At 40.7% G+C, this 23,655-nt stretch overlaps 1 protein-coding gene across 2 annotated transcripts; it reads right to left on the reverse strand.

Annotated features, from left to right (window-relative positions):
* Positions 1–3,697: 3,697 nt before the first annotated feature.
* TWF1 (twinfilin actin binding protein 1) lies at positions 3,698–23,002 on the reverse strand. 2 transcript variants are annotated; one of them, XM_040595589.1, is made up of 9 exons: positions 22,799–23,000; positions 19,436–19,513; positions 16,748–16,926; positions 15,393–15,488; positions 12,688–12,792; positions 9,479–9,604; positions 9,163–9,313; positions 8,624–8,745; positions 3,698–6,930 (listed from the first exon to the last, which is right to left on the reverse strand). In XM_040595589.1, the coding sequence occupies exons 1-9, from the start codon at positions 22,821–22,823 to the stop codon at positions 6,763–6,765; spliced, it is 1,050 nt and encodes a 349-aa protein (XP_040451523.1). In that variant the 5' UTR covers positions 22,824–23,000; the 3' UTR covers positions 3,698–6,762. The 2 variants fall into 2 exon arrangements, with proteins under 2 accessions (XP_040451523.1, XP_040451524.1); XM_040595590.1 differs by lacking the exon at positions 12,688–12,792 and having other exon boundaries at positions 22,799–23,002.
* Between the last annotated feature and the right edge of the window lie 653 nt (positions 23,003–23,655).

The raw sequence follows: 23,655 nt of genomic DNA on the forward strand, positions 1-23,655 counted from the left end.
GAGCCAGAATACATCCATAGTGTTCTCCTGAAGTGTTTGCTGTAGTAACTCCGCAGTCACCATAGTTCACCCTGGTGCAGTAGAACAATTTTGTTTATGCACGTGCTGTGGTGTTCGAACTGTTAGGAGAAACTTAGCAACAAGCGTTTTGAGTTCCTGTTCTTCTGTTGTATTAGACCAGACTATTGGCAATGCTGCTGTCAGTACCTAAGTTTTGGCAGTAGTTTTCCCTCACGCACTAAAAATTAAGCATGTTGGTTAACATTTCATAGAAGAAAACAAGTTTCAAACTTTTCTAGTAGCTGACTATTGTTTCCTTTATTGCCTGCAAAAACATTAAACTATACTATGGTCCATACCACTTTGTATTAATTACTATAGTGAAGCTTTCCAGGACACAAATCAGTAACTTGAGTCAGTCAGGTTCTTTGAGAGTAAAGGGATGATCTTGTTCCAAAGAACTGGAGGTCAGAAAAAATTTGGTACAGTTCCTGGTGGGTGAAGAGAGCTCTGCCTGGGAGATTTTCTTGGGATAGAGGTAGGGCTAATATGGCTGGCATACACCCAGCTGCAGTGGGGAAGGTACTGTTGAGGGCATCTGAGGATCACTATCCTTGGTGAAAAAGCCAACCTTTTGTGTGTTAAAGATCTAGAAAACTGTAACAAAGCAATTTAGTCACCCCCAGAAGGAAGTGTGAATGAAAAATATGAAAAATGAATGGATGAGGCCCTCTATAGACAAATAGGGGCAGCCTCATATTCACAAGCCTTGGTCCTTGTGGAGGACTTTAATCATACAAATACCTGTTGGAGGGACCACACAGCAGGGCACAAGCAATCCAGGATATTCCTGGAATTCATTGATGGTAACTTCCTTCCCCAAGTAAGAGAGGAGCTGGACCTTGTTCTCACCAAGAAGGGTGTGTTGGGGGGTAATGTGAAGCTAAAGGGCAGCACTGGCTGTAGTGACCATGACATGGTGTTCATGATCCTTAGGGCAGTGGGGAGGGTGCACACTAAGCCCACTGCCCTGGACGTCAGGAGAGCAGAATTTGGCCTCTTCAGGCATCTGCTTGGTAGGGTACCAGGGGATAAAGCCCCAGGGGGAAGAGGGGCTCAAGAAATCTGGTTAATATTCAAGGATCACCTCCTCTAAGCTGAGCAGCGATGCATCCCAACAAAGAGGAAGTCAGGCAAAAACACCAGGAGGCCTGTGTGGATGACCAAGGAGCTCCTGGACAAACTCAAGCACAAAAAGGAAGCCTACAGAGGGTGGAAGCAAGGACAGATAGCCTGGGAGGAATACAGAGCAACTGTCTTGAGTAGTCAGGGATCAAGTTAAAGCACTGATGGAATTAAGTCTGGCCAGGGACATCAAGGGCCACAAGAAAAGATTCTACAGGCGTGCCAGTGACAAAAGGAAGACTAGGAAAAACGTGGGCCCTCTGGAAGGAAACTGCAGACCTGGTTGCCTGGGATATGGAGAAGGCTGAGGTACTCTGACTTTTTTTGCCTCAGTCTTCACTGGCAAGTGCTCCAGCGACAACACCCTGGTCACAGAAGGCAAAGGCAGGGACTGGGAGAATGACGAACCACCCACTGTAGGAGACCAGCAGTGGGACTGGTGCTGTTTAATAACTTTGTCAGCAACACGGACAGTGGAATTGAGCATACTCTCTGCAAGTTTGCCAACGGCACCCAGCTGTGTGGTGCAGTCAACACGCTGGAGGGAAGGGATGCCATCCAGAAGGACCTTAACAGGCTTCAGAGGTGGGCCCATGCCAGCCTCATGAATTCCAACAAGGCCAAGTGCAAGGTCCTACATGTGGGTCAAAACAGTTCCAAGCACAAATACAGGCTTGGCAGAGAATCGATTGAGAGCAGCCCTGAGAAGGACGGGAGGGGTGCTGGTTGACAAGAAGCATGACCAACAGGTCAAGGGAGGTGATTCTCCCACTCTGCTGTCATGGTATCCCACCTGTAGTAGTACATCCAGATCTGGAGCCCCCAGCATAAGAAGGACATGGAGCTGTTGGTGCAAGTCCAGAGGGCCACAAGGATGATCAGAGGGCTGGAGCACCTCTCCTCTGAAGACAGGCTGAGAGAGTTGGTGTTGTTCAACCTGCAGAAGAGAAGGTTCCGGGAAGACTTTACAGTGGCCTTCCAGTACTGAAAGAGGGCCTACAAGAAAGCTGGAGAGGGAGTTTTGACAAGGGTATGGAGCAACAGAACAAGGGAGAATGGCTTTAAATGAAAAGAGGGCACATTTAAATTAGCTATTGGGAAGAAATTCTTTACCAAGGATGATGAGGCACTGGAACAGGTTGCCCGGAGAAGCTGTGGATGCTCCCCCCTGGAAGTGTTCAAGGCCAGGCTGGATGGGGCTTTGAGCAACCTGGTCTAGTGGAAGGTGTCCCTGCCCATGGCAGGGGGTTGGAACTAGATGATCTTTAAGGTTCCTTCCAACCCAAACCATTCTGTGATGCTAAATAGCAAAAGTGAGTGATTTATTACAATTGCAACTGAGACTCTAGAAAGCAGCAAGATAAAACCAGATGCTATTAAGCCGAAGAAAATTGCTGTTAAGGAAACCTCTTACAAAGGACAACAGTCCTCGCCATGGCTGCAGCAGGAGGTAACAGAACAGCTGTTCTGTCAGACTAGAAGTGTGTGCACAGCCCTGCGGACAAGAGCCATTAGTGGCTGCTGAGGAAAGAATGCAAGTACAGGACATGTAGGTAGACATACTGCATTGGAGTATCATGGCTTTGGCAGTTTGCAGCTCATTAACTTTGAAAAGTATGTGAGGTCTTCATTATTAAGCCTCCATCAAATTTTCTTTGATCCGTTGCCTTTTTTAGCCAACACACCTTTTACCAGCCATAGTATTTCATCTTACTTAAATGGGAAGAATTACCTCATCTTTATATTAGGCTAGTCAGCTGAGTTTTATTTAACACCCACTGTCCAAAAGGTAAATAAAACTGCTTCTGATATTCATGGCCACATAGAGGCCACCTAGCCTATTCACTACTCTTCCCTTCCTACAAAAGGAAGAGGAGCAATAGCTTTGTTCCAATATAGTACTTTCACCAATATTATTCTCTTAAATCCTAGTTCAATACATCTTCAAATTTCCTTCTTTCAACTACAAAATTGCCACATCACCAATTTTCCCATGGGGATGTGTTACCAGGACAGTTAAAAGCCAAACCATTAAATATTCTTTTCAGCATGAATTTTGAGGGCAATAGGAAGTCCTCAAGCAAACTACTTTCAATTTAGAAAAAAAAAAACCAACAAAACCATTAATGGAACATCATTTGAGTAGTTTAATTATACTGCTTCATGCTGAGCAAGTAACAAAACTGTTAAATTACTAATCAACTACAGCATTTTAAAAGGACAGAAGAACTTTTTGAAGGGCCTTACTATTGAAAGCATAAAACCTCAAGAGATGAACACACTTGGATCCTGCTATAGAGGCCTCTCTTCTGCTTCCATAAGGCAACAGGAAAGTAGCTGTTTCTAACATACTGATTTTCCTCCAGTAGCAAAAGCCAGGAATTCTGTTTCTTAGATCCTGCAAATCACTTTTTCTGCACTGCTTTCTAATCTTGCAGGAACTGCCTATTACTTACACATCATGATCTTATAATATAGATCTTTGTTAAAGAGACACCAGACAACACCAAACTAAAGCATCAACCTTTAATTATAAAGTAAATTACAAAATATATAAGGTAAACTTAGTTAATTTTAGCATCTGAAGGTGGCTTTCATTGAATACATAAGACCATAAATCAGAAGTTTCCTTTATTTGCAGTGTGTTTATCCAAGTAATAATCATTACCTTGATTATTTTTAACAAACCTGGGACAGGAGTGTTTTAAAAGATCAAATTCTCCCTACTACCTTGCAACATAAACATCTAGAAAATAGTTACCTGTCATATTAACTATTTAATAGCTTGTGAGTTAACTGCAAGCAGCTGCATTGCTTTTGGGCTTTATGAAGTCCAACAACAATTTGAATGGACACTTTCAATTATTAGATTACCACAGAGAGTTAAAGGAATTAACTTTCATTAACGTCCTCGTTTTGTGCTGGCTCCGAACATTCATTAACAGTAGTAATGTTATGTGAGGCAACTACGCAGATGTAAACGTGATAGATCTCACAAAAAGATCAGATACTTCTTATTGCTTTGTTAGGAGAATAGCTACAAGAGGCCTGGAGAGGCAGTCGCAGTGCAAGACTTCATACAATTCTCTTTTAGGGGAAAGGCAAGGGGGAAATGTGCTCAGGACAGGACACTCTGCTGGCTGGCCAGGGGTTTTATACCCACATGGAATATTTTCAGGTAAGATGACTTACAATGTTTGGCTTGGGCCGAACTCTAAAGCAGTTCATTATAAATGCCCTCACATAATCACTTAACCAGCTCTCATCATCCTCCACATTAAGCTTTCTACCTCTTATCCTCACCTGCCTAGGGCAGGATTAGGAAAAAAAAACAACCCAAAACACAATATGCACATAACCATATCACGTCCAACTTAATTATTTAAACATCTGATATTAAAAATCTGAACTTCTTTACTGACTCGTCTAAGTCTAAAAATGTATGTGCACTCTTGGTATGGCTGAAGCATGGGCAGGAATACTGAATTCAAACAAAAAACCCTCTAGCAGTAATTTTTAATTATGCTATACTCAAAGGTTTTCCTTAACAAAACAAAAACAAACCACACCCCGAAGTGAATTAGGTGTGCTGAAAAGATTCAGAGTTCAACTAAAAATACACTTAATTACAGCCTGCAGTGAGCAGCACACACATTAACCATGTTTGAAAAACAACGACACTTGCCTGACAGGTAGTACATAGAAGAAACACTTCAAGGACTGGCTCCTTGCCCTAGAGAAAGAAGGCAAGAAGCAGAAAAAAAACACTAGCTAAGGGCAAGCAGGAGATTAGCTAAGGATCAAGAGCGATTCAACTGGATTGATGTAGTGTATAAGATTAAATGAAAAAAGCTGAGGTGTCAAATTTATACTGCATATAAAAAAAACACAGTAAACCCAACAACTCTTGCAATCTTCATATTACATAGTGCAATCTCAGATGTCAATAACAAGCTAGTATCTTCAATCAAAATAATATATAAGATAAAACAAATTTTATCAGGAACTAGTAGTGCCAAAGCATTATCTCCTTACTAGGTTAAAATCTATCTTCCACCAGGTAAACACGTGATCCAGCTACAAAATGTGTACACCCAGCACCTATGATACTATGCAGTGAACTCAAAGACTAGCAACTCCCATATAGCTTTAAAAACTAAAAATTCAAAACCCACAAAGCTCACATACAAGACACTAAAAAGCAAGTCTCCAACTGGGGAATATAATCTATCCACTAGTATTTGACTCATTACACAATTTTAAATATTTAAAGTCATCCAATACTTGATTGCCACATCTAATTCTTGTTTAATCCACTTACTAAAATCATCTATTTTTCCTTTTCGTATTAGATGCATTACTCGTGGTTCAATAAAGTTTAAACTCTTCTGGCTGATTTTAGTATTTTGGAAAAGGGAAGCAGCGGGGGCAGGGGGGGAAGACAAAATCCTAACCAGGTGCTGCTGCCAGCAGTTATTCAAGACCTAGTTGGATTTTGTTACAGATTTAAGTTACTATTAAAGTTCAAACATTTAGGAAAAGTCATTTTCAGAATACCTTGAAAATTAAAATTGCAGTTGATACTGTAAACATATTGGGAAACATATTGGGATCTCAAAAATAACTCACTATTATGAAACAAGTCTATTTCAATTTTTACTGAACTTACACAGTTTTAGATCCAAATGCACAGATAATCAATTATTTATTAGAAACTTTAAGCATATTGCTTTGAAAGCAGCTCCATAATCTACTGAGTATACTCAAACTCATGCACTATTAATCACCTTTTACTTGGTCATTCAGTGCTTAATATGTAAGGCTTACAAGTGGTATAGAAGTCTGGAAAAGCTACAGTGATTTTATGTCAAATTTCTTTAAAAGAAAATCCCACAAAATTAGTTGTAAATTTGAAATGACCATGCTTTTGTGTGGGAAAATATCCAGGTATTCCTGAACACTTAGATTAATTGATGGATAACTAATTCTAGTTTATCTTTTTTATTAAAAAAAAACCAACACCCTAACAACCAAAACCAAACCAAACAACAACAAAACCCAACAATGTGTCATGTCAAAACCAGAAGAAAACCTTCTACTGTAAGAGCTACAAGGAAAAATAAAGGATTTTTCAGAGACAGTGCTATGTAGTCCTTCAGCTCTTCTCACATGACAAGTCTTATGGGTTTCAATAGGCTACTCATAAGAATACAGGTTTGTTATCTAGGCATACAGGTACAACCTACCCACAGAATATATGGGCTTAATAGTCTTATGTCTGCAAAGTTTATGATCACATGTATAGCTTTGAATAATGGATTCTAATAAAATAAAAGGACACTAGCTTAGATTTCCTCTTCTAGCTTTAAAACAATTAGCTCTTCCACATGTCACAGAACATGGTCAACAAATATAATCATGTAACAATATAAAAAGTGCTGAGGTTAGAAGAGAGAAGTGTAAAAAGAGCCTTTTTCCCCCCCTAGTATCTATGAATGGAATGATTTCAGTTCATTACCAAAAGCCAGAATTTAATTTCTTACTGTAACACTTTATAACAAATGAAAAAAACAGTTTCTAATCACTAGTTTCAGTCTCTGCTGGACCTCTAATCAGTCTTCGTATTCCTCTCTTCCCTGCAGGACCTTTTGGTTTAGCAAAACTTTGTTTGTAAGCATGTTGTTTCGGATGAACCTCTTCATATAGGAAGTCAGCAGTTAACTCATCACCATTATCTATTTCAATCTGGGAAAAACAAAAATGCAACATTTATCATATTCATCTTAAAGACATATTTAAAAACATTTTGAAATTTTGCTGAAGCTCTCAATATGATATCAAAACCGTATGTGCAGTAACGTTCAGAGTCTAGCATGAAATGTTCTCCAACTTGTGCCTAATTCCCTGAGCAATTCTGGATAGTTTTTCCTGAGAATTCACTATATTCTTACCAGTATTAAGTGTGATCTGACTTAATAATTTTTCCTGAAATATAAGCACAACTACACAGTACATATGCCAAGAAACTTCTGTCCCAAGCTTTAGCACAGCGTACATGTTCATACTAAGAGCACACATTCCATGTGGAAACAAGTACTTATCTGTAAAGGAACTTCCTTAAGAAAATACAAGAGAGCAGCATGCGGATCTTTCCAAACTACAATTTCCTTTCTTTATTCTTCCTTCTAAAATAAAAACTTTCCATTGACCCAATGTAACCTCCATGTTTTAAGAATTACATTTTTTCACTAAAATGTGCTTTAAACACTAATTGTAAAAGAAATGTGCATATATACTGTTGTCGTCTGAGATAGAAGGGGAAGAGTACGAACAGCTTATATGATTAGGTGGCTACTGCAGCTCAGCAAGTATTCAAGCCAGGGAAAAGCAAAAGTCAGTTTAATGAACAAAAGGGGGGGGGAGGTGTTAAGATTTAAGCATATAAACCTGCATGGAAAGAAAATACTATTCTCAAGCCAAACTCCACTGTTTTGAATTGCAGAGATTTAGAATTCAGAGAAATGTTTTGGCCCTGCTCTGCTAAGCATTCAACACTTCATGGCCTGCAAACCACAGCACCTGACAGACTGGCCAGCCACAGTATTGCTGTTACAAATACATCCTTCAGAAATATGTTGATGGGAATTTCAGAAGTCACATGATGTATTTATTTCATTGTAGAAAGAAAATTTATGAGAAATAATTACATATAAAACCACATAGTAATAATTACTTCATTCGTGACACCTCCGTAAAAATGGTTCGTATTAACTCCGCTATTTTTTAGGTAGAAATAATCCCCGCAGAAACAAAGCCTCAAAGTTTTTCTAAATTTACAGCACAAGTGTTAAGAATGTAACCGTAGGTCACATATTCCACAAATGGACTGTTCTTGTGGTACCTACTCTGGAAGTGAGAAGCAACACTACTGCATAGTAGTAAAACCAACACAGCATCAAAAGATCAGCTTACTTGCAAATCCTTCTCTGCCCCATCAAGAACTCCTAAGATAGCAGTTTTAAGTTCCAGAACTGCAGCTTGAAATTATTTTGAAAATCCTTAAATAACCTTGGCTTTAAAAGAACTTACTGTTCAACAACAGCGATGTGTTGTGGTCCAAAATATGACATGCCTTTTAGTAAGAAATCACATTAGTTCTAAATAGTCTTTCAGAGTACTCTCAAACACTCCCTTGATGCACAAGGATATGTTTGTTAAAGCTATGAAAGTGTAGAAATTATGAACCAGAGAAAAGCTTCCATGACTTAACTTTATATCTGGAGCTTTATTAAGAAGTATTTCTTGTTTAGGACAAACTTTAAGAGTTACATAACACTTTTTATGGTTTAAGAGAAGGTGGTGGAAGAGACAGTTATAATTAGATATTAAGAAGGGTACAGAGGGATGGAGAAAATACTGGTATACCCAGCGCACTTACCTTTCTAATTATCTGCATCCACAACTGTCCTTCTACAATTTCTAACAGTGGGCTTTTGCAACTAGAGTAGAGCATTCGTTCTCTTATACTACAGGTATACCCTGGCATAGAGTAGATGAAAACTGCAGGAAAAAACCACAAATCAGACCATAACTACATTCCATCAAAACCTGTATCATAAAATCATTTACAGCAGAGCTGCACTGCAAATCAACTATGCAGTCTGAAAGGGAAAAACGTAACAACATTCTGGATCTTTTTTGCTGAAGCATTTCATTTCAAATGGGGGATGAGCAAATGGCCAGTATCTTTGTTTTCACATGACAACTGATTTATGGGTGTTCATAATCAAAAGGGATAGCTCGCTGCTTTCTAAACATAAGGACTCTTCAGAAGTCAGTTTCACAACACGACAACTCTGAAATTTATGATCATGCTGACAGACATGACTTTTATGACACGCCTTTCTCTCTGCCTTAAAATTACTAAAGTACTTGAAACAAGCCAATGACAATTCATATTGCGAAATTTTCTCATACCTATGGATTCCAAATAGTCTCCTTCATGGACATGCTTATATAAGAAAAAGTGGTAACGTGCAGCATCCTTTGGAATTCTTTTTGGCAAGTCCTTAAGTTCAGTATGAAGTGTGTTGGCCAAAATAATTGTTTCATTTTTCATATCAATTTGCTGTTAACAAAGCAAACCTGAATACAGTTAATACACAGAAAGAAAACCAGAGAACATGACAAGATAGAAAAATAAAATTGAATTAATAATTTATCAGTGTACATTGATGTGTGGGTAATCTATTTTATACTCACTATTAAAAAAGTTAAAGTATTTTATACTTGCCAGTTGTACATAATTGAGTTTCTTATTTTTCAATTTCTCCAAAGCTTGAATAGCTTCTTTAGCAATGGGGAACGCTACTCCTTGCAATGTTTGATGCTTGCTATCTACACCAACGTCTGTCTGTACCTGGAACGCAAGTCAACTGAGATGTAAACAGAAACTTTTGCAAGCATTCATTTGGTTTCATATTATAACTAACAATGCATATATTATAACTAACAATGCATTGCATATGGTTACACTCGGAGTTAGCAGTAGCTATTTCAAGAATAATCATCCCCATATACCACAGATTTGGATTTTTTAATTTACAGGTCATGTTGGTTGCTAACCTGGGAACAGGTTCGTATCTCTGAAATGGCTAGCTCTGCAAAGCCAACAGAATCAATCCAGGGAAAACTGGCTCAAGTGCCAGAGAAGAAGCTCCCAGTTAAATTCTGGTATACAGATACAGTAAGCCAGGAGGAGAGAGCTTAATTTTCATATGCTGTGTTATACTTTTGAACTAACAATATTGCTTATGAACTCTGTTGTATCTTCAAAAATTTTAGATCAAAACATACAGATGTCATTTCTAGGGAGTCAAAATTCTTGGAGGAAGAGAGAAATTATATCTTATGAGACAAGCATATCTTCTTGAAGGAAAAGCAAAGCAACTACCCTCCCTCCTGCTTCAACACCCTCACCCCAAAAGCCTATACACAAATTAAAACACAAAAACCAAACTAACAAAATCTTAATTTTTCACTTCTAGGAGGTCTAACACACAGTAAAAGAAAATCCAGGGTAACTGCAAGCTAGACAATTGCTCATAATTCAGTTATGGTAGTCACAAATTATTTGAGAGAAAAGAACAGTTATTTTAAACCCTGAACTTGCTGTCTATTAGCTTTTGAATATACTGACTTCCTTTTATAATTTCACAAATACATTTAACATTGGTTATGAAGCAGCAAAAGTCAGAAAAGTGTACCAAATGGAAAGTGTTGTTCTTAGATCTATTAACTAGAAGATGGTCAGCTCTAATTAAAAAAAGATGCTAATGAAATATGAAGCAAACTGATAAAAAATAAAAACCAAAGATACTTCGGGCAACACTAAATTACACTCCACATTTTAAGGAACTGCTTGTCAGCAACAAGGAAAGAGGAGAAGAAAGCAGGTGGAAGAGCTTACTTTTGTATAAAGATAGATAAATTTATGAAGAAGGTTATAGAAAAATTATCTGCAAAATATATCTGCATAAAAGCCTACTAATAAACATAGACATCACAAAAATAATAAACCATAGTAAAATACCATACTATACAAAACATATTACAATACAAGTAGAAAAAAACCAAACATAAAAGCAATCTGTGAAGTGTGGGGACAGGCAAGGGAAGAAAGTAAACGCATACCTCAAGATTTAAGAAAATTAAAAAATCTACTAGTCCATACTGCAGCATATTTCAGACCATTAAAACAAAACAAAACACCGAAGTCACTTAAAAATATTTAAATTCATACTGTAAGATCTGTTAGTGATGGCTGCTCAGTAGCAGATAAAATGGCAGATGAAATATCCTGTGAATAAATGTAAAGTAACATATGCAAGAGGAGAAAAAACCCCTGGCTTTCACACCCTTCCTAGATTTCTGCTGTTGTTCACTCAGGGACCTGACAGCAGACGAGATGATCCTTTGATCTAACCCAGTAAAATACTTCTTAACGTAATTATGAAAGAATATACATATGGAAACCTCAAATTTGATTATTTTTTTTTTTTTAATCAGAAAGCTTTTCGTTTTCTGAGTCTAATGACAGTCTTCATAATGGTGGAAACAATGAAGACAGAAATCATAAGTTAATGTATTGCAAGATGCTTCAAACAAAGCCAAAATGGCAGCAATCTACAGTTTACATATCTCTGAAAAGCACAGCTATTGCTGCTGAAGTTTCATAATAGCATGTAAAGTTCTAGTCTGCATGAATCAGCTGTTAAACACAATGTATGTCTACATAAGAGATAATACTAATACCAGAAGTGATCACTGATACCACAGAAGTTTTACATTCATTAGCGGGTTGGGTTTTTTTTTTAAAGCTGTCCAAGTAAAATGCAGTGTCTGATGATGATGAATGCATTTCTACAATGGATTAATCAAATTAGACATGGAAAATACGAAAGACTTCACTGAGGAAAAAAAAAGTCAATAAAGTTGTAGCAAAAAGCACAGCAGAGTGAAAACTTAAGAGAAGATACAGAGATGCGTTTAACACTGTTGTTTCTGCAGCTGAATACCAGCGAACAAAACACAGTTCACGTGTACCAAGCCTAAAGAACTAATAAGATCAGCACATGACCCATTTTAATACATGTCTGAACACAAACAGTGATCAAGTGAAGGAAACATCAGAAAAGAATCCTCCGAAACTTTTCACTCACTAGCTAGCTGGCAATCATCAAATTATTTGGTTAAAGGCATTTATTAGAGGTTTTTCTATAAAGCATATGCAGCAAAAGCAAATCAGTCTCTTAAAAGGACTAGATACTTTTTCTGGATTTCTATTTTATTTTTATTGGAATTCCATTCACTTCCTCTCAGTCTTAGAAGACAATTGCACTAGTGCTGGAAGCTAAGTACGTTTCCTCCAGGAACAAGGCTGCTGAAATACTCCCAGCAATCATTCACTGCAACAGTTGCTACTTTGTGTTTTCTCTACAGTTTCTGCCACCATGGGAAATGTATGTGGCAATCACAGAATGGTAGAGGTTGGAAGGAACCTCCAGAGGTCATATTGTCCAACCCCCCTGCTCAAGCAGGGCCACCTACAGCCAGTTGCCCACCCATCTGTCCAGACAGCTTTTGAGTATCTCCAAGATGGAGGCTCCGCAACCTCTCTGGGCAGCCTGTGCAGGGCTCAGTCATTCTTCACAGTGAAACACACCCAGTGATAGTAAAAGCACATTACGGGCCAAAGTTGCAATAATTAAGGTCTGCAGTTGCGAGGCCCCTGACTCAGACACTAGGCATTGCAAACTCAGCAAGATCATGCCACTTCAACTCCAGCCATCACCATCCTGCAGTCTCAAGTCATTGAGAAATAAATTTACATTCTCATCCACTCGGACTTTCCATTTTCTGTTCTGCCTGGGTTTCTTCCCTACAATATGTTTGTAACTCTGTACTCAGTTTCCCACCCATGCTCAAAGACATTGTAGGTACCTCATTAATCTTTATTTGTCGAAGTTCCTCTTCTGCTGCAGTCAGAGGTGCAGGGGATGACTGTGATATCAAATATTTTTTATATCCATTCAGTGAAACATCATCCTGGAAGCACAGTATCAATACTGATCATTTTTGGATAGTAAAAGTTTTCTTCAAAGATGTTCTATGCAACATAAAAAAAGCAGTTACCTCCCACACAGTTATGGTCATTTTATTTGAATGGATTACAAGTGTAGGTGCATTTGCAAATTCAGCTCATTTTCCTGTACAGCAGGGTTCACTGGGCTGCTCTTGTACCGAATTGCACCATGGGCAGCATTTCTACAGTCAGTCCCCAATTACATTGCCAATTCAAAAATCATCATTAGTGAAGACTGTGTGCATGAAGTTATTCAGCCTTCTTGGACAAAACCTCACAGAACTGCCCCAATTCTTATAAATAACAAAATTACTTAATTCTAATTAACAATAAAAATTGTAATAAATAGTTTTTTTTTAAAAAAATCTATTTTCTTATAAAATTTGCGTGCTCAGACTGGTAGCTTATTGATATTTTCTACCTAAAATAAAGGAGACAAAAATGCTACCGCAGGACAGGCAATAAGCACATGATACTCCAAGTAGTTTAGGATGCAGTGTGACAGAAGTGATGAATTCTGATAATGACTTTGGGAAATTTGTTATTACTCTGTGTCAGTTCTGGCCCTCTCCAAAGAGGTTGATACCAGAGGCAAGTACTACTGTGGTTTTATTATTAAGGTGGTCACTCAGAAAAGGGCAGGACTTCATGCAATCATATGAATATGATTTTATCCTCAAGTTCAGAGGAGCAACAGAAAGCTCCTTCTTAGCTCTTCCCTTTCTGAAACAGACAGACTTTCCCAAACACAATTTCTAGTATCAATATTCCATTATGTCTTGTTTCAGAAGCCTAGAGGTACTGAGGTTAATACCTCTGTGAAGTAGCAGGTGGAAGCATAACCAAGTTCTACCAGGATAACAGAGTTGGTTGCAACTAAACCATCCTTGTGTCTAACAAAATAAAGACAGAGTAACCCACTGGATGCTGACGACCAAGATTCTGAGTGAGGTTTGTGACTTGAGTACCTCGAAGAACCTGTAATTTTTGCAGAGATGAACATGAGAGGACAGCTACTATGAAGAAGTTTATAAAGACACTGAAACCAACGATTTAGAGATACATTAACCTATGTATCATATGTAACATAATGAACTTGGAAAAACTGAGTTACATTGACTTTATCTTCTAAGCGCCCCAAGCATACTGAAATAATAGTAATAGACAAATGTAATGCTCCTTCCTTACAACTGAGAAGGAAGCTCAGATTTGGCCTGAGTTGTAGGGCTAGATGCAAATTCTACGTATTACACAGACTGCTAATGGTTTGGTGCAAGTGGCAGTAAGAGATTAGTTGATTGAATGGGCAAGAAAAAAAATAACATGACCTCTACCAGTAAACCCTTTCAGCCACTCAATTATCTGTTTCTCTAGAATACAACTTCTCCACAAAGGTTTGTTAGTGTTAGGATAATGAAGCCTCCATCACAGGTTATTGCTGAATATAACAAGCTATTTACTCAGTGAGCAGCAGAATTACAACCCTCACTTCCTTATAGACTTGTGTGTCTGCCAAAACAGTCCGTGTCTCTTCCACAGCTCTTTCCCTACTGCAGTATTTTCTACTTGTCCACAAACCTCCAACTCCTTCCCTTCCTTCAGCAGCAGCTCCCTGTATCAATAGTGGCAGTGCTCTGGTTCAGATTTGTGCGTATGATGAACTAATTAACAGGCTAAACAGAAGATATCTGCTGTGGTCCCTCTGTCTTTGCTGAAGGAGGAAAAGGCAAATGATAATTTGAATCTTTAAGTAATCATTAGTTGTAATGAAAGCTATAGAAATTCTGTGTCTTCGAGAACTCTAACTTGCATTTTTTTAAAACTGGCAATGGATTAAAAAGTCAAGACTGTCTGATGACTGCCTGACAAGTAGAGAGACATCACAATCCCAAAGACACAAAGGTAATGCAACAGCCTCATATTTCCTTATGTGCACAGCAATTGCAGGATTTTCAACGTCCCTCAGAAGCTTGTGAGACTTCACACATGCACCTTTCCAATTACCTTACCATTAGTGAACAGTCAACTACTAGAATTTCCATTGAACAACTCAGTAGCTACTAAAATTCTGTTTCCATAGGTTAAGATGGCAGCCACAGACTTGCGTTACATTTTATGGTACACACAGCTCAGTATTTGGTTTAAGACAAAAACATTTGTTTTCAGATGTTGACAGCTTACAGATTGGTCTTCTATCCCACTTCTGATCCAGAACCATACATCCAAAATGGCTTGTGTATAACAACTGGCCTGAAAGTTACTGTTCCAGCTTTTAAAGAATTCACACACATGCAGTGAGATTAAGGGATCCTCCTAATATTCTCAGATTAGATTTCATAACCATTTGAAACAAGGACTTCTTAGCCTGAAGTTGTCAAATATACTTAGTTTCCTGATCAAATGACAGCTATCACATTTTAACATTGGACTAATACACATAGCTTTTAATTCTTTTTCTCCTTAATCAAAAAGGAGTGGAAACATCATAAATTCATTCCAGTGACATCAGCTACTGTATTTAGTATTTAAAATCAATGTGTGGACTTCAAAAAGGAAAACATACCTGTACCGTTCCAAATACTTCATCCTTAATATGACCACCTCCAAATTCTTTCTTGAGTGTTGCTCGGGTTGCTGCATACAACATTTTTTGACGAACCTAGCATATTAAAAACAGTGTTGTTTTAGTTTGGGTTCTTTTTTTTTTTCTTTGGTGTAGACAGAGGATCTAGCATGTTGGTGTACCAATGCCATTAACACCTTTCTTGAACAAATATTGAAGTGTTGAAACCGCATTATGAAGGTGTAATTCTTAATACCTGCAGTGAGCTCTGGATCACAATACTAACACATGCTATTAAATTCTCAAGGGCGTAATACTAGGCAATATTATCAAATTAATTCCAGAACTAAATTACAGCTTTAGTAAGAGTATGAGCTTTTTCTAAAAACCCTCAACATAATCTTTACTAATTTTAAATGGGAAAACCCACAACTGTTAAAATCTTTTGTCACTGATCTGTGTACTAATGGATACAACACACAGAGTATGAGCAGACTGGAAATAACTCATTATTATTTTTGATTTGATAGTGACTCCAGATAATTTTGGTTTAACTACGGAGTGGAAAAATGAAATTTTCTGGAAGTAGAAGATCTAATAATGTTTGCTCCCCATCAACTTGTGTCTAAGATAGTCACATACTTACTCCTCTCTCTTCCCACCTTATTTCACTGTCACACCATCCTCACCACAATACCTCACCTTTTCCACCTAATCTCTTCTATGCACTCCAGCTCTTGGTGTCTTACCATTTCCTAATTCTAGTGAAAGTAGTAGGAATATTGGAACAGCTTTACTTTCTGTCTTATCTCACATTCCCAGAACATGTACACAGTATCTTAGTTTCTCCTAGGAATCCTTAATTCTAACCTCAGTTCTGTCCCACGTTCTCTAACTACTGACTATATACAAAAACAGTACATTCTGTGGCAGGTCGCAGATCCATGACTGCCAGCTGGGCAGCCAGGAAGCCAAACAGAATAAACAGCTTGAGCTCAGGCTATAATCTTTCTCTCTAGATAACACCCACTGAGATTTCTGTCCTATATTCTTCCACGAATTTTCATGAAATACTGACAGAAAAATAGACAAACAAATAGGGCAAAACCACTGTCTTGATCCGAGCCCTCCACTCAGGCTAGAAAGAAATTGCATCAGCTGTACTCCATCTAGACCCACTGATACTGCTCCTCAATCAGCTTCAAGAAAGATCTTTTCTTAGTTTTCTTGGGGGAAAGTGAAGGGAAAGTTGGGGAATGCTTAATTCCTCAAATCCTTTTCCTTCATATCTAGGATTCAGATCAAACGGCACTGTTGAAAAATCATTAACATGAAGTCTGACGACTGTTACTTACAGGAGAGTGATCAGGTGACCATGCAATGAAGATCCATTCATATCCTTGAGCATTCTGAGAATCTAATCTGTATAATATATAACATGGCTGCTTGTCTTCAAGAAGGGGAAGGACAAAGGAATCGTAATCCTTTTCCCATGATCCAACTGGCCGCCTAGAGGATCCCACAACAAGCTGCTCTATAACCAATAACCAAAGCTACAGGTTAGCAACAATGCAGCTAATACTGTTTTTCAAAATTAGCAATTACAATGAACAGTTTTAATCAGATGCTTCGTCTTTTCATAATTATATCCTCAAGAATGGAAGTCAAGAACAGTCAGTGTGAAAGTGGCTGAATTCCTACAAAAACTGTGTATGTTAAAACCCTAACTTACTTTAATCTAAATATAAATAGGTGAGAAGTACTGTGCTGGTTGTCATCAACTTCTTTGATCTGAAGGGATAAGACTGATGCGGTTTTAGCGTGAAGGGAAATAAAAACTGTCTTCTGCCAGTTAATTTTTAAATTGGAATATTAAGTAGAAACAAGATGAGAGTAAGGTTTTAAATGTTAGACTTAGAATGACTGATGCTCTTGCTATAACATATTAGTGTTTGTTCCCATTATAAGGAGTCTATAATTCAGTTATACAGTGAAAAGAGTTTGGAATGAATGAGTATGTTTGCACCAATCACTTTAACTTGACTATGTAAGTAGATAAACCTCTTTCTAATACAGCTTCATAACTATGGTCTCTTTAAATGACTGAAGTTGTTTATTATGTATAATTGGCTTAAGTCTGTATATAGTACTTCAGATGAGATTTGATTACATGAACAGCTATAGCAACAAGATTTTTCTCTTACTTATAAATCACATCTCAGCTTCCAAAAGGAAGTATTAGCATAGTGTCTTTCAAAACATTTATCAGCTTCCCAATAAATACAAGCCCCTACAATCAAAACAGAAATACCTGGTTTAAATGGGATCCTACAACAGTTTAAGGACCATCACAGTAGCTAGTATACAAAATACCTCTTGAAAGTCTAGGACCTAAATTCTAACACTTCAGATGAAAGCATGACAGTACACAAATGCCTCTACAGCAAAACTTTCAGAGCAAGGCACTCTACCACAGTACGTCACAGAACATGAACAGTTCAGGGAAAGGATGTTTGGCCCTTCTCTGAATTAGATGTAAAGTAGCTGTAGTTGTCCACTTACACCTGTGTATTCAGAATGTACTTGCCAGTTCTGAGCTCTAGGTGGCTTCACACTCACTTGGATTTAAGATAGAAAAATACAATCACAGGAACTCTACTGCCCAGCAGCAAACCTCTTCTCTTATTAACACAGACTAGCAGAACCCAATTTTACTATCACGTGCTGATTAAAGGCAGTTGCTGAAAGCTCCTGCAGACAGATGAGGCAACTGTCTCTCTTCCAGTATTCTGGGAGTTTTAGAGGTTTCTTTTTGAACTGTGGAAAATAGTATCAAAGACTGGATTCTGATTCTACATAGAGACAAAACGCATATATATACACACACATTCACACACAAAGGAAAAAAAAATAACATCTTCCCTTTGTATCTTATTTCTAGGCTTCATTTCATATAAAAAGTAGCATACACACAAAACCATATCGTTTTACCTTGCATAATGGGGGAAAAAAATTAAAATTCAATGGTATGCCAGCATTTGCTAGCTTGTTCTAGTGAGACTTTACCACAGTGACCTGCCTATAATATTACTACTGCCACTTCCTTAAGAAAAGCAACATTAAAGTCAGAAGATTTCCTAAGAAAAGCAGACACAAAGAAGCTGAACGGGAGGTAATTTACCTCACAATAAAAGTATGTGTGTACATGTACATACATGTATCTTACACAGCTAACAGGTATTTCAGTGTACTGTAAATGCATGAAGTCTGGAAAAACCAAAAAAACCCAAGGTGTGCATTTGATGCACTTGAAAAGATGGACTAAACCATCAAGTCTCATATAATCAACCAGCACTGCTATTAAAAAAAAAAAATAATCATGATGCATTCTACCTTGCAATGTTTGCAGCCTTGATTACTTGCCAAGAAGTTCAAAGACTAAAATCAAGTTCTGCAAGAAATTACATAATTTTATATTTGTACATATATGTGAGATTTAAGGAACAGTTTTAGCTTTGAAAATTTGTACAAAGTTACAGACTTTTAAAGGTATTTTCTATGTAGCTAGATTACTACTTAAACATCTGCTTTAATAGGACTTTCTACTGCAGCCGATCCCAATATAAAAGGCAAATAACATTTATACTTCATCTAAAGTGACGAGCTTCTGTGTAAGAATCTCTGTCTAATGAAAGTAACTGAAGTGTCAAAAATTACACAGATGTGGACTTTTTTTCCTCTATGTTTTCTTTAGTAAGAAGGTAAGAGTAAGCTCATTTGTATTATCTGTATGAAATACACAGCAGCTCTTGGTAAAATAGGAAATGACATTTGGAAGAAAAATTCAAATCCAAAAATACAGTAGTACCATACTGAAAAGCACAGCATCACCAAAACTTAAATCTTACCTTCAGTATATGAAAGACCTTAGTAACATTAACTCTTGCAGAGTTTTGTTTTTTAAACAATTGTACATGTAGGTCATTAAAACAACCAGGAAAATATCTAAAAGTATCAGAGAGAAAGATTAAACTTTGACTAACCATTGTCAATGACTATTTTTAAAAGCCTGTACTGTCCATTTCTGGCTCCAACAAAGGTGTCTTTAACACTTCCACTAGCTGAAAAAGAGAAAACAAAAGTAATCAAATGAACACATTTCACTTTCCTAGGACAAAGAATATTCACGAAGGTAAGAACAACACTGGAAAAGCATACAACTGACCCTTCACTACAAAGCTGGACTGAAAAAGGAACATGGGAGCGATGTTCCGTCTATGCTGCATACTGTTCCAGTCACCAGCATGCCACAAAAAGATGACCGGCAACATTACAAAATAGCCCTGCTTTCTAGCATACTGCATGATTTTCAACATTGTGAAAATTAAGGGTGACATCACATCATCACTCTCAGATTTCAGAGTTAACACAGCAACACAGTAAAAATATGACGCATCTCAGATGACAATAGCTTCATGAAATCTGCAGGCTTAGTACAACCTTTTAGACAGAAACATTACACCTGCCAGGAAAATATTAGAGCTTGTCTGGCAGAAGTACCGGTCTTTCCAGAGGACACCGGTATTCTGAAGAATACCAGTGAAGGCCAGCTGCCACCCGTTGCTTGTCTTTCATATGATCTTATCTCTTTGTATCTAACCCGATAACATTGTTCAAACCTCGACCTATCACAACAGGATAGCTTTATAATGAATTTACAAAGAAGTAACTAAACATATTTTCAAATGTCCACAATTCACATTGACACAACACGGCAAACACGACAGACCCACTTCTCTAAGCACACTGAAAAACTGTGCTTCAGTCATGTGAAGATCATTCTTATCTCAATGGCCCTGCTTTGCTAAATAATCCGAGCGCAAATCAGTTTAATTATACTGTAGACTGGGGGTTGCACAGCATTTATTGAGAAGCATTTACTGCAAGCTGGTCCTTTAAAGTAATCCCACAGCACAGTATCAGCAAAACAAACATCAAGCCATGAAACAAATAAAATGGATTATTTATAGTCAGGTTGAGGCCAACTGAACAGATGGTCAGATGGTATCCAGCAACATGACTGCACATACTCAAAACACTGTAAATTTATGCCCCTTGAAGAGATGCCCAGGCCCGATCTGAAAGTCCAAATGGCATGGGAGGGAAAAGGGATGTTAAGCAAACTGAACTGCGCCAGTCCAACCTCAGCTTCATCTCAGCATCTTCCCGCTAATCAGTGCAGACCCTTGCCGTAATTTGCTGCCAACTTTTCTAATCATCTCTGCCAGTCCTCATCATTCCATTCAGCGTGCAAACGTTGTGCCTCTTTCTAGACTTTCTGGTTCCCCCAGGACCATTTTTTGTCCTCTTCATCATCTTTTTGTTCTTTATTCTCTTGTTTCAACCCTGTACACCAAAACAAGACCAAAATACAGCAGTCCCTGCACCAATACCAGAACCGTGACAGGTCCTGAAGTAACACTGAGACAAGACATTTGAGAAAACATCTCACTATCAAATGATCTATGCTTTTCTTTCGCATAAAGGTTTTAAAATTCACAACAGAGTGATATTATTTTCTACTTAAACTTCCTGCATAGCAGAGACCTACCAACTTAAAATTTGGGTTTATTTCACAAATATTTTACAGGGATTATAATTTCAAAATTATTTAGAAGGCTGTGAACATATTCTAGTGGTTTTTCCCCACATCTCAATGCATTCTGCAACTTCCTACACTATTTATCTGCACTGGCCTGTTTGAAAGCCCAGTCCTTTTAGCAACTGCCTGGTACATATCACTGTCCCCATGACTTCATTTCTGCTTCCAGAAAAGAGCAGCCCATGCTGCCAAATCTTGCAATTGTTTATGACTGACAGTAGCCCGTTTGTAGCTAAAGCCAGCAATGGCACAACAAGTGCTACTTCTCTTCCAAATTGCAGAAGCGGATGGTTTGCTGCAAACAGGGCTCCTGATTAGCGCCTGCCGGGGCAGGATCTGCGCAGGAAAGCTGCCGAGTTCTCCACAGCTCTCCCCAGAGGACAAAAGATTCTCAGAGCCAAGGAGAGCAGCAGAAGAGGCTTAGCCACTCTTCTTGCTTGTGGCAAGCAACAGGATATTCTTCTGCTCCTCCCTCCAGCATTGCCAGAACAGACAACAAGGGAATCAAGAGCCACTATAGCTTTTTTCCCAGACTGGGGACAACTGTTATCCCACATGCATCCCCAGCCTGAGAAGAACTTAAAACAAGAAGGAGCAAGAAAAGAGCAAAGATGGGCGTGCTGGGGTAGGAAGCGAAGTGAGGCGAAAGGTGCAGACCAGGTGCTGCCAGCGGGCAGAGAAGGGAACAGGAGAGCAATAAAGAGCTGCTGTGGCTGGGCCAAAAGTCACCTTCAACAATAGATACGGGAAAGCAGGCAAAGTACATGATACTAGTCACCGAACAAGCAGGCTGCGGAAACAGAGACAGCAGAACCCGACACCCTCCCGTAATCCTGCAGTATAATCCTTGCTTAGCAATTCCATGATTCGGGGGGGGACCCGGTAACGCTGAGAAACAACACACTGCCTTCCTCTAATTGCTCCTCGTACCCTCCAAGGCCTGGAAGCATCGGGGCGGGGGGGCCGGGTCCCCGTCCCCCTTGTCTCCTTTGCGCCTCCAGTGATGGGCTTTTTAGTGGGCTTCCCTAGCCCGAGGCTCCCGGCTCTCCTCAGGGCTCCCACTGCGAGGCAGGGGGCAGCGCCCCTCGCCATTCCCGGTGCTGTCCGACCCATCCCGGCCCCGCTGCGCCGACCCGGGCAGGCGACAGCTCCTCCTTGGGGCGGGAGGTGCCCCGGGAGCCGCCGCAGCCCCGGCTCCCCCTCACGGCTCACCCCGCCGCAGCGGGACAACCTGCGCTCGGGGAAGTTACCCGAGCCAAGGGGGTGGCCTCCTCGCCATCGATGGGCTTCTGCCGTGAGCAGCTCTGCCCGGCAGGCTCCCTGCCGCTCCGAGGCGGACAGGCGCGGTCAGCCGTGCGGATAAGCCCGGCACCTCTCCGCCTGAGCGGGGGCGAGCCTCCGGGGTCGACCCAGGGGAGCGGCGGCCGCCCGGGGACGAAGCCAGCAGCGGCTTCCCCGCGCTGAGCTAGCACCCCCCCCCCCCGCCAACCCCCGCCGAAAAGGACGGGCTCCTCCAGCAGCGAACAAAGAGCGCGGCAGGGGAGAAAACGCCGCCGCGAACGGCCCGTTAAACGGCCACAACGCCCACCGCGCCCTAGCCCGACCAGCGGGGAAGGGCGCTGCGCCCGGCCGGCCGGCGCGGGGAGAGGAGGGCAGGAGGGCCGGGCTGGCCGGAGGGCAGGTGGGCACCGCGGGGCGCGGCGGGGGGCGGCGGTCCGCGCCCGCGGGGGGAGCCGCGCGGTACCTTGGATGCCGGTCTGGTGGGACATGTCGCACCGCCGCTCGCCGCGCTCGGGGCAGCGCCGTCTGCCGCGTCCCAGCCCGGCCGCGCACACGTGACGCGCCGCCGCCACTCAGCGGCCGGGAGGGAGCGCAGCGCCTTCCGGGCCCCGCCGGCCCGGGCCGGCCCCAGGGCCCCGGCCGCGGGCAGCGCTGCTGCCCCCTACAGCGGAGACCCCGCAGGGCCGCTCCGCGGGGCCGCCGGGCGCCGCACCTCTCCTCTGCCCGCCCCCCTGCGGCGCCCCCGGGCGGCTCCTCTGGGTGCTGCACAACGGGGACGGGGGGCAGCCCTGTCCGGGCCGTCGCCCGCTTCACCGGCCGCCCCGCGGCCTGCGGCCGGCCTCGCTGGCGGAAAGGGACGGGCGGCCCACGGGGCTGCGTGTTGGCCGAAGTACTGAAAAATGACTGAAGTGAATTAAGTTCGTCTCTGGGAATCTGTCGTGGAGACCTCCCGCTCTTGCTTGCAGCAGCAGCGAGAGAGCCGCAAGGTGGGACTGGCTGCTGGTGTGAGCTGTGGGTTTGCAGGGAGCCGTCACCCGGTAAAGAGCACAGAGGTGAGGGCAGAGCCCAGAGCCACGGCTCAAGCCCTTGCCCCTTACAAGGCAGTCTTTCTCTGTCAATTTTGCATTGTTTGCTACTTGGTGGCACTGCATCGACAGAAATAGCGAAGATTTCTTCTCTTTCGGCATGGCTCTGGCGGTTGAGGCACTTGTCCGTGTTGGCAAGGCAAGGCTCCAGGTGGAGCAGGGGTGTACCCCCTTCTCAGTCAGGCCTATCCAAAGGCCTTTGCACCTTTTCAACCTGTGTTGATAAAGTTTCCCT

The sequence above is a fragment of the Falco naumanni genome, chromosome 5 (assembly GCF_017639655.2).
Source record: "Falco naumanni isolate bFalNau1 chromosome 5, bFalNau1.pat, whole genome shotgun sequence".
Taxonomy (NCBI): Eukaryota; Metazoa; Chordata; class Aves; order Falconiformes; family Falconidae; genus Falco; species Falco naumanni.